General features: G+C 38.9%; 1 protein-coding gene across 1 annotated transcript in view; it reads left to right on the forward strand.

Moving 5' to 3' along the window:
- The window catches only part of LOC115221258, a 19461-nt gene extending 11223 nt beyond the window's left edge, over positions 1 to 8238 (forward strand). The window contains exons 3-4 of the mRNA XM_029791407.2: positions 1794 to 1963; positions 6459 to 8238. Of these exons, the coding sequence (XP_029647267.1) occupies positions 1794 to 1963; positions 6459 to 7016 (728 nt within the window). The 3' untranslated portion in view covers positions 7017 to 8238. The remainder of the gene's footprint in view (positions 1 to 1793; positions 1964 to 6458) is intronic.
- Positions 8239 to 12500: the final 4262 nt, after the last annotated feature.

Consider the following 12500-nt stretch of genomic DNA (forward strand, 5'->3'; position numbering starts at 1 on the left):
AGAAGACACTTGCCCAAGGTGCCACGCAGTGGGACTGAACCCGGAACCATGTGGTTGGTAAGCAAGCTACTTACCACACAGCCACTCCTAATAATCTTGTATTAATATATATTGTCGAAATCTACGTTCTAAGTTGAAATTCCGCCGAGGTGGACTTTGCCTTTCATCCTTTCAGGGTCGATATATTAACTGCCAGTTGCGTATTGAGGTCAATCTAATCGACTGGCCCCTCCGCTAAAAATTTAAACACACACACACACACACGTTGAGAAAAAAAATGTCTGATCCAAGGGAAACAACTTTGTTAAGGGTTATTTCCCTTAGAATAAATAGTAATTAATTAAGATTTACATTGTTATTAATAAGACATGGAGTTAATTCACAATTTCCCTTTACAAATTTATGAATGAAACCCAAGTAATTTTAGAGCTATTATTTCATATTTGGTCGTACTAGGAGAGATACGGTAAGATTTTCGTTCAACGAACAAAGTTTTTAAATTAGAAATCAAGCGAAACTGTGATCTATTAAGAGAATAAAAACTTAATTAAATTAATACAAAATTATGGAAGGTGTTGAGCCGGCAGAATCGTTTGTACGCCGGACGAAATGCCTTGCGGTATTTTGTCTGTCGATACGTTCTGAGTTCAAATTCCGCCGAAGTCGACTTTGCCTTTCATCCTTTCGGGGTCGATTTATTAAGTACCAGTTACGCACTGCAGTCGATGTAATCGACTTAATCCGTTTGTCTGTCCTTGTTTGTCCTCTCTGTGTTTAGCCCCTTGTGGGTAGTAAAGAAAGAGGTATTTCGTCTGCCGCTACGTTCTGAGTTCAAATTCCGTCGAAGTCGACTTTGCCGGGGCACCACATTGAAGGGCTTTTAGTAGAACTGTTCAATAGCAGAGCTTATTTTTATAAGTCTGATGCTTGTTCTATCAGTCTCAATGCTGAACTGCTATGTTATTGGGATGTAAACAAACCAACATCAGTAGTCAAACTGAGGAAAGGACAAACACACATACAATCGCACGCACACACAGACACGTGCGCTCACACACACAGTTCTTTCACAAAATCAGTTGCAATATAATGTCATCTATAAAGAGGCGAGCTGGCAGAAACGTTAACGCATCAGGCGAAATGCTTAGCAACTTGTCTTTACCTTTCTGAGTTCAAATTCTGCCGAAGTCAACTTTGCCTTTCATCCTTTTTGGATCAATAAATTAAGTACCAGCTACGCACTGACGTCGGTGTAATCGACTTAATCCATTTGTCTGTCCTTGTTTGTCTCCTCTATGTTTAGCCCACTGTGGGCAATAAAGAAATAAATATTTAAGGTGGCGAGCTGGCAGAAATGTTAGCACACGAGGCAAAATGCTTATCAGTATTTCGTCTGCCATTACGTTCTGAGTTCAAATTCCGCCAAGGTTGACTTTGCCTTTCATCCCTTTGGGGTTGATAAATTAAGTACCAGTTACTCACTGGGGCCGATGTATTCGACTTAATCCCTTTGTCTGTCCTTGTTTGTCCCCTCTATGTTTAGCCCCTTGTAGGCAATAAAGAAATAAGAAACGTTAGTACACCAGGTGAAATGCTTAGCGGTATTTCGTCTGTCTTTACATTCTGAGTTCAAATTCCACCGAAATTTGCCTTTCATCCTTTCAAGGTCGATAGATTACGTATCAGTTGCGTACTGGGTCGATCTAATTAACTGGCCCCATCCCCCAAAATTTTGGGCCTTGTGCCTAGAGTAGAAAAGAATATAATGTCTTTTATGAATTTCTCTTCCCTAGAATTTATGGTTGATTCTGGCAGCGATGTGGTGACGTTGAGGAAAGACATTGTTGAAAAGCTCGACTTGAAAGAACTGGGACACGTTCGCAGCAAAGGAGTCCATGTATCAATGCACAAAACCCTTTATGAAGCCAAGCTTAAACTCGGATCAGTTGAACTTAAAATTGAGGTAAGATATTTCAGGCCTTTTTAGTTACATCATCATCATCGTCGTCGTCGTTTAACGTCCGTTTTCTATGCTAGCATGAGTTGGACGGTTCGACTGGGGTCTGGGAAGCCAGGAGGCTGCACCAGGCCCAGTCTGATCTGGCAGTGTTTCTACAGCTGGATGCCCTTCCTAACGCCAACCACTCCGTGAGTGTAGTGGGTGCTTTTTACGTGCCACCGGCACAGGTGCCAGGCGAGGCTGGCAATGGTCACGATCTGTTGGTGCTTTTTACGTGCCACCGGCACGGGGGCCAGGCGTGGCTGGCAACAGCCACGATCGGTTGGTGCTTCTTACGTGCCACCGGCACGGGGGCCAGGCGTGGCTGGCAACGGCCACGATCGGTTGGTGCATTTTACGTGCCACCGGCACGGAGACCGGTAGGGGCGGTGCTGGCAACGGCCACGATTGGATGGTGCTTTTTATGTGCCACCGGCACTGGTATCACAACTACAATTTCCATTGATGTTTGAGCGATTTCGAATGAGCGATTACGAATGGGCAAAACTTCAAATAAGATGCCATTTTAGATATTCGTTTATTCTTTTACTTGTTTCAGTCACTTCACTGCGACCATGCTGGAGCACCGCCTTTTTAGTCAAAGAAATCGACCCCTGGACTTATTCTCCTTTAGGCTGTTACTTTTTCTATTGGTTTCTTTTGCAGAATCGCAAAGATAGTATAAAAAATAGTCATACTTTGTTGACAGTATATAAATAATACTTACTTAATATTTACGACTAATAATACGTTAATTAGCTGGCCTTCCATTGGTTATGATGACGAGGGTTCCAGTTGATCCGATCAGCAGAACAGTCTGCATGTGAAATTAACATGTATGTGGCTGAGCACTCCACAGACACATGTATCCTTAATCTAGTTTGCAGAGACAGTCAACGTGACACACAGTGTGACAAGGCAGGCTCTTTTGAAATACAGGTACAACTCATTTTCCAGTGGACTGGAAAAATGTGAAATAAAATGTTTCGCTTAAGGATACAGCGCATTGGCAGGAATTGAACTTACAACCTTATGATCATGAGCTGAATACCCTAACAACTAAGCCACGCGTCTTCACTACGCTATGCTAATATTAATATTAATATAAGGTGGCGAGCTGGCAGAATTGTTAGCATGCTGGGCAAAATGTTTAGTGGTATTTTGTCTGCCGTTACGTTCTGAGTTCAAATTCCGCCGCGGTCAACTTTGCCTGTCATCCTTTCGGGGTCGATTAAATATGTACCAGTTACGCACTGGACCCCGAATGGATGAAAGGCAAAGTCGACCTCAGCGGAATTTGAACTCAGAACATAACGGCAGACGAAATACCTATTTCTTTACTACTCACAAGGGGCTAAACACAGAGAGGACAAACAAGGAGAGACAAACGGATTAAGTCGATTATATCGATTCCAGTTAGTAACTGGTTCTTAATTTATCGACCCCGAAAGGATGAAAGGCGAAGTCGTTCTCGGCGGAATTTGAACTCATAACGTAACGGCAGACGAAATACGACTTAGCTAACGTTTCTGCCAGCTCGCCACCTTATGCCTGAGTATATAATGCTATGGTAATTTGAATGCATTGAGCTGAAAAACAAACATCAAGGGGGAAAAAAACGATCTGTTTCTTTTCCATGATATATTGCGTATTCAAATACATGATAGCTATATCTCATATCGGTCATTTATTAAACACATGTTTAACTAAATTAATATGCTGCCTCTGTATCTGATTATTTATATTAAATAATGTATTTACAGTAAACGCTAAACAATTCATATATGTATAATGAAATATCTCGCAATTTATTACCTATTAAAAATAATATAATATAATAAAGGTGATGCGGAAACGAATTCAATAATATATTTCCATATGTTTATATATGAATAAAAAAACAATGAATTATTTCGGGTCAATAAAGTGTCTGCAGTGATCAGAGTGAAGGGAGGTAACTTGCAATATAGCGCTCTTTTCTAGGTTTTGGCGCAGTGGATGGGCGGGTCGTTTCATGGTTATTATTGTTGTATGTGTAGCCCCCAGGACAGCCCCGATTCAGCTTGCCTATGATCAAGACATTCCAGCCATGACCACCCCATTTTGTTGTCTATCTAGCACCAGACTGAAAGAAACAGCCAAACTATATGTTGTGTGTGTTTAAGTGTATATTCTTTCTTTCTTTCTTTTCTTTTGCTTGTTTCAGTCAGTTGACTGCGGCCATGCTGGAGCACCGCCTTTAGTCGAGCAAATCGACCCCGGGACTTATTCTTTGTAAGCCCAGTACTTTTTCTATCGGTCTCTTTTGCCGAACCACTAAGTTATGGGGACGTAAACACACCAGCATCGGTTGTCAAGCAATGCTAGGGAGACAAACACAGACACACAAACATACACACACATACATATATATATATATACATATATACGACAGGCTTTTTTCACTTTCCGTCTACCAAATCCACTCACAAGGCACTGGTCGGCCCGGGGCTATAGTAGAAGACACTTGCCCAAGATGCCCCGCAGTGGGACTGAACTCGGAACCATGTGGTTGGTTAGCAAGCTACTTACCACACAGCCATTCCTGCACCTATAATATTGATTTCACATTTTGGCATTAGGCCAGCAATTTCGAGCCCCAGGGAATGGGTATGGGGTGGGTAAGTCGATTATATTGACCCCAGTGCTCAGCTGGTACTTACTTGCTACCTCAACCCCGAAAGGGACGAAAGACAAAGTCGACCTCAGCAGAATTAGAACCCAGAACATAAAAAAAAACGGACAACATCTCACTCAACATTTTTGTCCAACATGCTTACGACTCTGCCAGCTTGCAGCCTTAAGTGTGTATATAATATTCATGTTGACTTATACAGCCATCAATCCTTTTTCTCTTCCGACTATTATTGGGAAGGACATGGGGTGGAGGTAGGGGAAATACCTCGGGCATCTTCTTCACAGGGTCCTGTATATTTTTGGTTACTCTTTTACTTGTTTCAGTCATTTGACTGCGGCCATGCTGGAGCACCACCTTTAGTCGAGCAAATCGAACCCAGGACTTATCCTTTGTAAGCCTAGTACTTATTCTATCAGTCTGTTTTGCCGAACCGCTAAGTTACGGGGACGTAAACACACCAGCATCGGTTGTCAAGCGATGTTGGGTGGGGGGGACAAACACAGACACACAAACATATACACTCACATACATATATATATATACGACGAGCTTCTTTCAGTTTCTGTCTACCAAATCCACTCGCAAGGCTTTGGTCGGCCCGAGGCTATAGGTAGAAGACACTTGCCCAAAGTGCCACGCAGTGGGACTGAACCCGGAACCATACCATGTGGTTGGTAAGCAAGCTACTTACCACACAGCCACTCCTGCGCCTATAGCAAGCTACTTACCACACAGCCACTCCTGCGCCTATAGCAAGCTACTTACCACACAGCCACTCCTGCGCCTATAGCAAGCTACTTACCACACAGCCACTCCTGCGCCTATAGCAAGCTACTTACCACACAGCCACTCCTGCGCCTATAGCAAGCTACTTACCACACAGCCACTCCTGCGCCTATAGCAAGCTACTTACCACACAGCCACTCCTGCGCCTATAGCAAGCTACTTACCACACAGCCACTCCTGCGCCTATAGCAAGCTACTTACCACACAGCCACTCCTGCGCCTATAGCAAGCTACTTACCACACAGCCACTCCTGCGCCTATAGCAAGCTACTTACCACACAGCCACTCCTGCGCCTATAGCAAGCTACTTACCACACAGCCACTCCTGCGCCTATAGCAAGCTACTTACCACACAGCCACTCCTGCGCCTATAGCAAGCTACTTACCACACAGCCACTCCTGCGCCTATAGCAAGCTACTTACCACGCAGCCACTCCTGCGCCTATAGCAAGCTACTTACCACACAGCCACTCCTGCGCCTATAGCAAGCTACTTACCACACAGCCACTCCTGCGCCTATAGCAAGCTACTTACCACACAGCCACTCCTGCGCCTATAGCAAGCTACTTACCACGCAGCCACTCCTGCTAGCTAATTTCTGAGAAATTTAATTCACTAGGTAGATGCCACTGATGATCTCCTGTAATATTTCCATTTCTTTTCTTCATCAGTTGTTAGTTGTCGGAGCACTGCATCCTTCAAAACTTCCATGCTTTCTGAGATTCGCCAACACCACACTGATTTTCTCCCCTCCATACACACACAAGCATGTATCTGACTCATACATTGTTCGCTTTCCAGACATTTGTACATTGCTGCATGTATTTTATACGCACTTTCTGACAAGATGTGGTGCACCTAAGCACTGTATACAATAATTTCATTATTATTATTATTATATTTTTTAAATATATTGTGTTTATAAGTGTGCACATAATAATATTCACATTGATGTTTACATTGTATCCTATTTTTTTTTTCTTTTATTTTTTCTAGGTTATTTCTGAGGAATATAATTCATTAGGGAACCGTGTGTTTCGCTGCTTCCGTCACTACATCAGTGGTTCTCGGCACATTTGGCTCAAGGGAGATTACGTTGACCCTTCGATGCAATGTGAGCCAAGCGGAAACTACAGCCGGAAAGACAGAGAGTCGGACGAGGAGAATAACCAAATATCTGTGATGAAACCAACTGATTCAAAACTGAACGGTTGTCCTTTAGATGAAGTGGTCAGCAACACAGAAGAGGCCAAATCTAAAGCAGACCAAACGGAAGATGATGAAGCACAAAGATTAGATCATATAGCATCACAAGACATTGACAATCAAACGAAACAAAACTATACAGAGGGTGATGAACTGGCCGAGTATTCCGAATCAGTTCAAGAGAAATACAAGACTCCGAAACGGTCTCGGAAGTTGAGGCCCCTGTGTGCCAGCAAACTGAAAAGAGATCGAAAGTCTAGGAAAAGGAAACGTAATTTGTTTTCCAACGAAGAACCAAGTCGAAAGAAAGCTTGTGGGAAACTCACATACGACACAGTTGCTTCATGATGTTTCATGAATGTTTGAAAACCGAAACATTTGTAATGCCACCATTTTTGGAAGAATTACTATTTTATATATTTATCATTTTTTTTTTTTTTTAACTTACAGCATTTGATGGCATAAAAGACATATGGACACATATTAGATCAGCAGCTTTCAACTGGGGTCCAAATGGCCCATGACGGTCCATATGGTGTGCAAGGGTCCATATAAGATTTCGGTGGGGCCCACACAACAAAATTGTAAATTAGGGGTCCACACAACAAAATTATAAATCAGCAGCTTTCAACTGGGGTCCAAATGGCCCGTGAGAGTCCATATTGTGTGCAAGGGTTCATATAAGATTTTGGTGGGGTCCACGCAACAAAATTGTAAATTAAGGGTCCACACAACAAAATTGTAAACTAGGGGCCCACACAACAAAATTGTAAATTAGGGGTCCACACGACAAAATTGTAAATTAGGGGTCCACAAAAGTATTTTAAGGGCCCCTGAAAAAATTTTGCTTTTGATTTATGTATTGGTATGTATTGCAAGAAAAAGCTGGGTTTCTTTCTTTAATGTTTTACAGAGTTCAAACTACACGAGTTAATATGTGGGTCCATATAAGATTTTGGCTGGGCCCACACAACAAAATTGTAAATTAGGGGTCCACACAACAAAATTGAAAATTAGGGGCCCACACAACAAAATTGTAAATTAGGGGTCCACACGACAAAATTGTAATTAGGGGTCCACAAAAGTATTTTAAGGGCCCCTGAAAAAATTTTGCTTTTGATTTATGTATTGGTATGTATTGCAAGAAAAAGCTGGGTTTCTTTCTTTAATGTTTTACAGAGTTCAAACTACACGAGTTAATATGTGGGTCCATATAAGATTTTGGCTGGGCCCACACAACAAAATTGTAAATTAGGGGTCCACACAACAAAATTGAAAATTAGGGGTCCACACAACAAAATTGTAAATTAGGGGTCCACAAAAGTATTTTAAGGGCCCCTGAAAAAATTTTGCTTTTGATTTATGTATTGGTATGTATTGCAAGAAAAAGCTGGGTTTCTTTCTTTAATGTTTTACAGAGTTCAAACTACACGAGTTAATGTGTGGAAAGCAAAATAGGAATTTTGAAAGAAGTTTCTATAAAACTAGTTATTAAACATCGAATGGCTATGATAGGGTCCACCAAAATAAAATAGTAATCAAAGGGGTCCAGAGACCAGAAATAGTTGAGAACCCCTGCTTTAGATGTATGTATTGGTATGTATTGAAAGAAACAGCTGGGTTTTTTTTCTCTTACATTTTACATAGCTCAACCTACACAATAGAAATTTTGAAAGGAGTTTCTATAAAACTAGTTTTTAAATGTCAAATGGCTATGAAGGGTCCACCAGAATAAAATAATAATGAAAGGGGTTCAGAGACCAGAAATAGTTGAGAACCCCTGCTTTAGATGTATGTATTGAAAGAAACAGCTGGGGTTTTTTCTCTTACATTTTACATAGCTCAACCTACACAATAGAAATTTTGGAAGGAGTTTCTATAAAACTAGTTTTTAAATGTCAAATGGCTATGAAGGGTCCACCAGAATAAAATAATAATGAAAGGGGTCCAGAGACCAGAAATAGTTGGGAACCCCTGCTTTAGATGTATGTATTGGTATGTATTGCAAGAAACAGCTGGGTTTTTTTCTCTTACATTTTACATAGCTCAACCTACACAATAGAAATTTTGGAAGGAGTTTCTATAAAACTAGTTTTTAAATGTCAAATGGCTATGAAGGGTCCACCAGAATAAAATAATAATGAAAGGGGTCCAGAGACCAGAAATAGTTGGGAACCCCTGCTTTAGATGTATGTATTGGTATGTATTGCAAGAAACAGCTGGGGTTTTTTTCTCTTACATTTTACATAGCTCAACCTACACAATAGAAATTTTGGAAGGAGTTTCTATAAAACTAGTTTTTAAATGTCAAATGGCTATGAAGGGTCTACCAGAATAAAATAATAATGAAAGGGGTCCAGAGACCAGAAATAGTTGGGAACCCCTGCTTTAGATGTATGTATTGGTATATATTACAAGACACAGCTGGGTTTTTTCTCTTACATTTTACATAGCTCAACCTACACAATAGAAATTTTGGAAGGAGTTTCTATAAAACTAGTTTTTAAATGTCAAATGGCTATGAAGGGTCCACCAGAATAAAATAATAATGAAAGGGGTCCAGAGACCAGAAATAGTTGAGAACCCCTGCTTTAGATGTATGTATTGAAAGAAACAGCTGGGTTTTTTCCTCTTACATTTTACATAGCTCAACCTACACAATAGAAATTTTGAAAGGAGTTTCTATAAAACTAGTTATTAAACATCGAATGGCTACAGAGGTCCACTAGAATAAAATAGTGATCAAAGGGATCCAGAGACCAGAAATAGTTGAGAACCCCTGCTTTAGATGTATGTATTGGTATGTATTGAAAGAAACAGCTGGGGTTTTTTCTCTTACATTTTACATAGCTCAACCTACACAATAGAAATTTTGGAAGGAGTTTCTATAAAACTAGTTTTTAAATGTCAAATGGCTATGAAGGGTCCACCAGAATAAAATAATAATGAAAGGAGTCCAGAGACCAGAAATAGTTGGTAACCACTGCTTTAGATGTATGTATTGGTATATATTACATGAAACAGCTGGGTTTTTTTCTCTTACATTTTACCTAGTTCAACCTACACAAGAGAATGTGTGAAAAACGAAATAGGAATCTTGAAAGAAGTTTCTATAAAACTAGTTATTAACCCTTTCGTTACTGTATTTATTTTGAGATCCTCTGTATTTCTTTCAATTGCTTTAAATATTACAAAGAATTTAGTAAAATAACTTGGCTATCATTAAGCTAGTGTTAGAAACATAAATTGTGACTAAGGTTTTGTGGAAGATTTTAATTCAAAACTTATGAAAACAAGACATTTGTACTCAGAGCCAGAGCCAGTTTTAGCCAGGTTGGTAACAAAAGGGTTAAACATCGAATGGCTACGGTGGTCCACCAGAATAAAATAAAAATCAAGGGGGTCCATAGGTAAAAAATAGTTGAGAAACACTATTAGCTGAACATCACTTTCAGCTACACGTATTCAGGGAAGATAAAAAAAAAAGCAGTTTTAATACATTAACACATATAAAATAAAAATCTAGGCCCAACTTCAGATAAGATCTAAGGGGATTTTCTGAGGCATTTTCTTTAATTTTTTTTTTTTTTTTTGTAAAAGATGTGTATCTTATTTAACATCAAATACTCTACTTTTTAGTTTATTTGAAAACATCCTCAAAATATTTTTTTTCCAAAATCTGTTTTATAAATCTTTTCTTCTTTTTGTTATTCGAGAAGTTTACAAAAAGCAGCAAGAAGATTTTTTTTTTTTCATCCTTCCACATTTAAATCTCACCAGAGTTGATAAATTACAAACCTATAAAACTACAGAGCCAGTTTGATCAACATTGCTCCCCACATCACCTTCCATATACAAATTGGTACAATGTCATATCAAGGCTGATCAATCATTTAAGTGTTCAATACTTATGTAGAACATATCTCCTATTTTCTTTTTATCAGAAAAAACTGAAATTTATGTTTCTAAAGATTTATGTTTGTTAAGATTTTTTTTATTTTGTATTTATTTATTTATTATTTATTTAGCATTTCTAAATTTTTATTAAACTTGTTAAATTCTAATATTTTATTTTCACAATGTGACCATATATGGCAGTAAAATCTTAAAATCTTGGATTTTTTAAAGAAGTTTTATTTTATTTTCTATTTTTATTTTCGTTTTTATTTTTTATTACCAAAGCACTTCATACTCCCTGCATTTTTAGGATTTCATTTATTTTATAATAATAATAATAATAATAAATTTCTACTATAGACACAAGGCCTGGAATTTTGAGGGAAGGGACCAGTCGACTACATCGACCCCAGTGTTTCACTGGTACTTAATTTATCAACTCCGAAAGGATGAAAGGCAAAGTCAACTTTGGTGGAATTTGAACTCGAAATTTAGCAACAGGCCAACTACCACTAATCATTTTGCCCATCATGCTAACAATTCTGCCAGCTCACCATCTTAATAATAATAATAATAATAATAATAATAATAATAATAATAATAATATGTACAAAACCAGATATATGGTACCCTAGGCATAACACCAACATGAACTTTCAACATGTTGTCTCTTGAGGTATCTGGGTGAGACTTGGAGTCAACTTGTACAAATGTAAAGCAAAAGTCAAACATAAAATAATAGTAATAATCCTTTCTGACATTTCTGGGGAAGGGACTAGTCAATTACAGTGCATAATTGGTACTTAATTTATTGACCCAAAAAGGATGAAAGCCAAGGCATTTGAACTCAGAACATGAAGACAGACAATAATGATAATAATAGCAAGAGCACTCAGGGAGCACAAACCTCTGCCAAGGCAACACCAATGTCCTCTCAATGTTTAGCCAGAAATTATTTTCAAAATGAGAATATCTGAAATAAATTCAACTGCTCTCACAAACGAGAATAGTAAAAACGAACCTGACTGCTCTCAATAATTAAGTAAAAAACCAGAAAAATAATCCAGAATCCTTGTCTGGTACTGGATCGGTGCCAAAATTTAATCAGTTCATGTCAGTCATTAGGCCAAACATCCCTGAAAGTTTCATCTGAATCCATCAGGCAGTTCTTGAGATATCTTGTCTATGGACAAACAAGCAAACAAACACGACTGAAAACAATACCTTCACCTTTGCTAAGGTGGAGGTAATAATGGTGATGATGATGTATGGCAGAAATGTTGAATGAAAAATGGTGATGATGATAATGACGGCAATAATAATGATGATGATGACAATAATGATGATGGTGATGATGATGACAATTATGATGATGACAATTATGATGATGATGACAGTAATGATGATGGTGATGATGATGATGACGATGACAATAATGATGATGGTGATGATAATGATGACAATTATGATGGTGATGATGATGACGATGATGATTATGATGACAATGATGATGATGACAATGATGATGATGATGATGACGACATTGATAATGATGGTGATGATGATGATTATGACGATGATGATGGTGTTAATAATGATGATGATCATGATGATGATGATCATGATGATAATGATAAGATTTCTTACAAATGGCAATTCTATTGACTCAACATCAGACAGACAACTAAAGAGTGCTTATCCTTGCAAGCTTTGTGCAAAAACCCCAAAATCTGGCAGTGAGACACCCACCCATTAGACTTAAACCTCACCATGGCCAATACCACCACCTACCTTACTTCCAACTTCAAATCAGGTCTGCAATATCTTACTATTGTTGTTGTTGAGTTAGACTGGCCAGCGCCTCCCCCCCCCCCAGTATCCACTACCCTTTGACATCTTTGACACAGAGGAGTAGGAGTGGCTGTGTGGTAAGTA

Source organism: Octopus sinensis, linkage group LG18, assembly GCF_006345805.1.
Source record: "Octopus sinensis linkage group LG18, ASM634580v1, whole genome shotgun sequence".
Taxonomy (NCBI): Eukaryota; Metazoa; Mollusca; class Cephalopoda; order Octopoda; family Octopodidae; genus Octopus; species Octopus sinensis.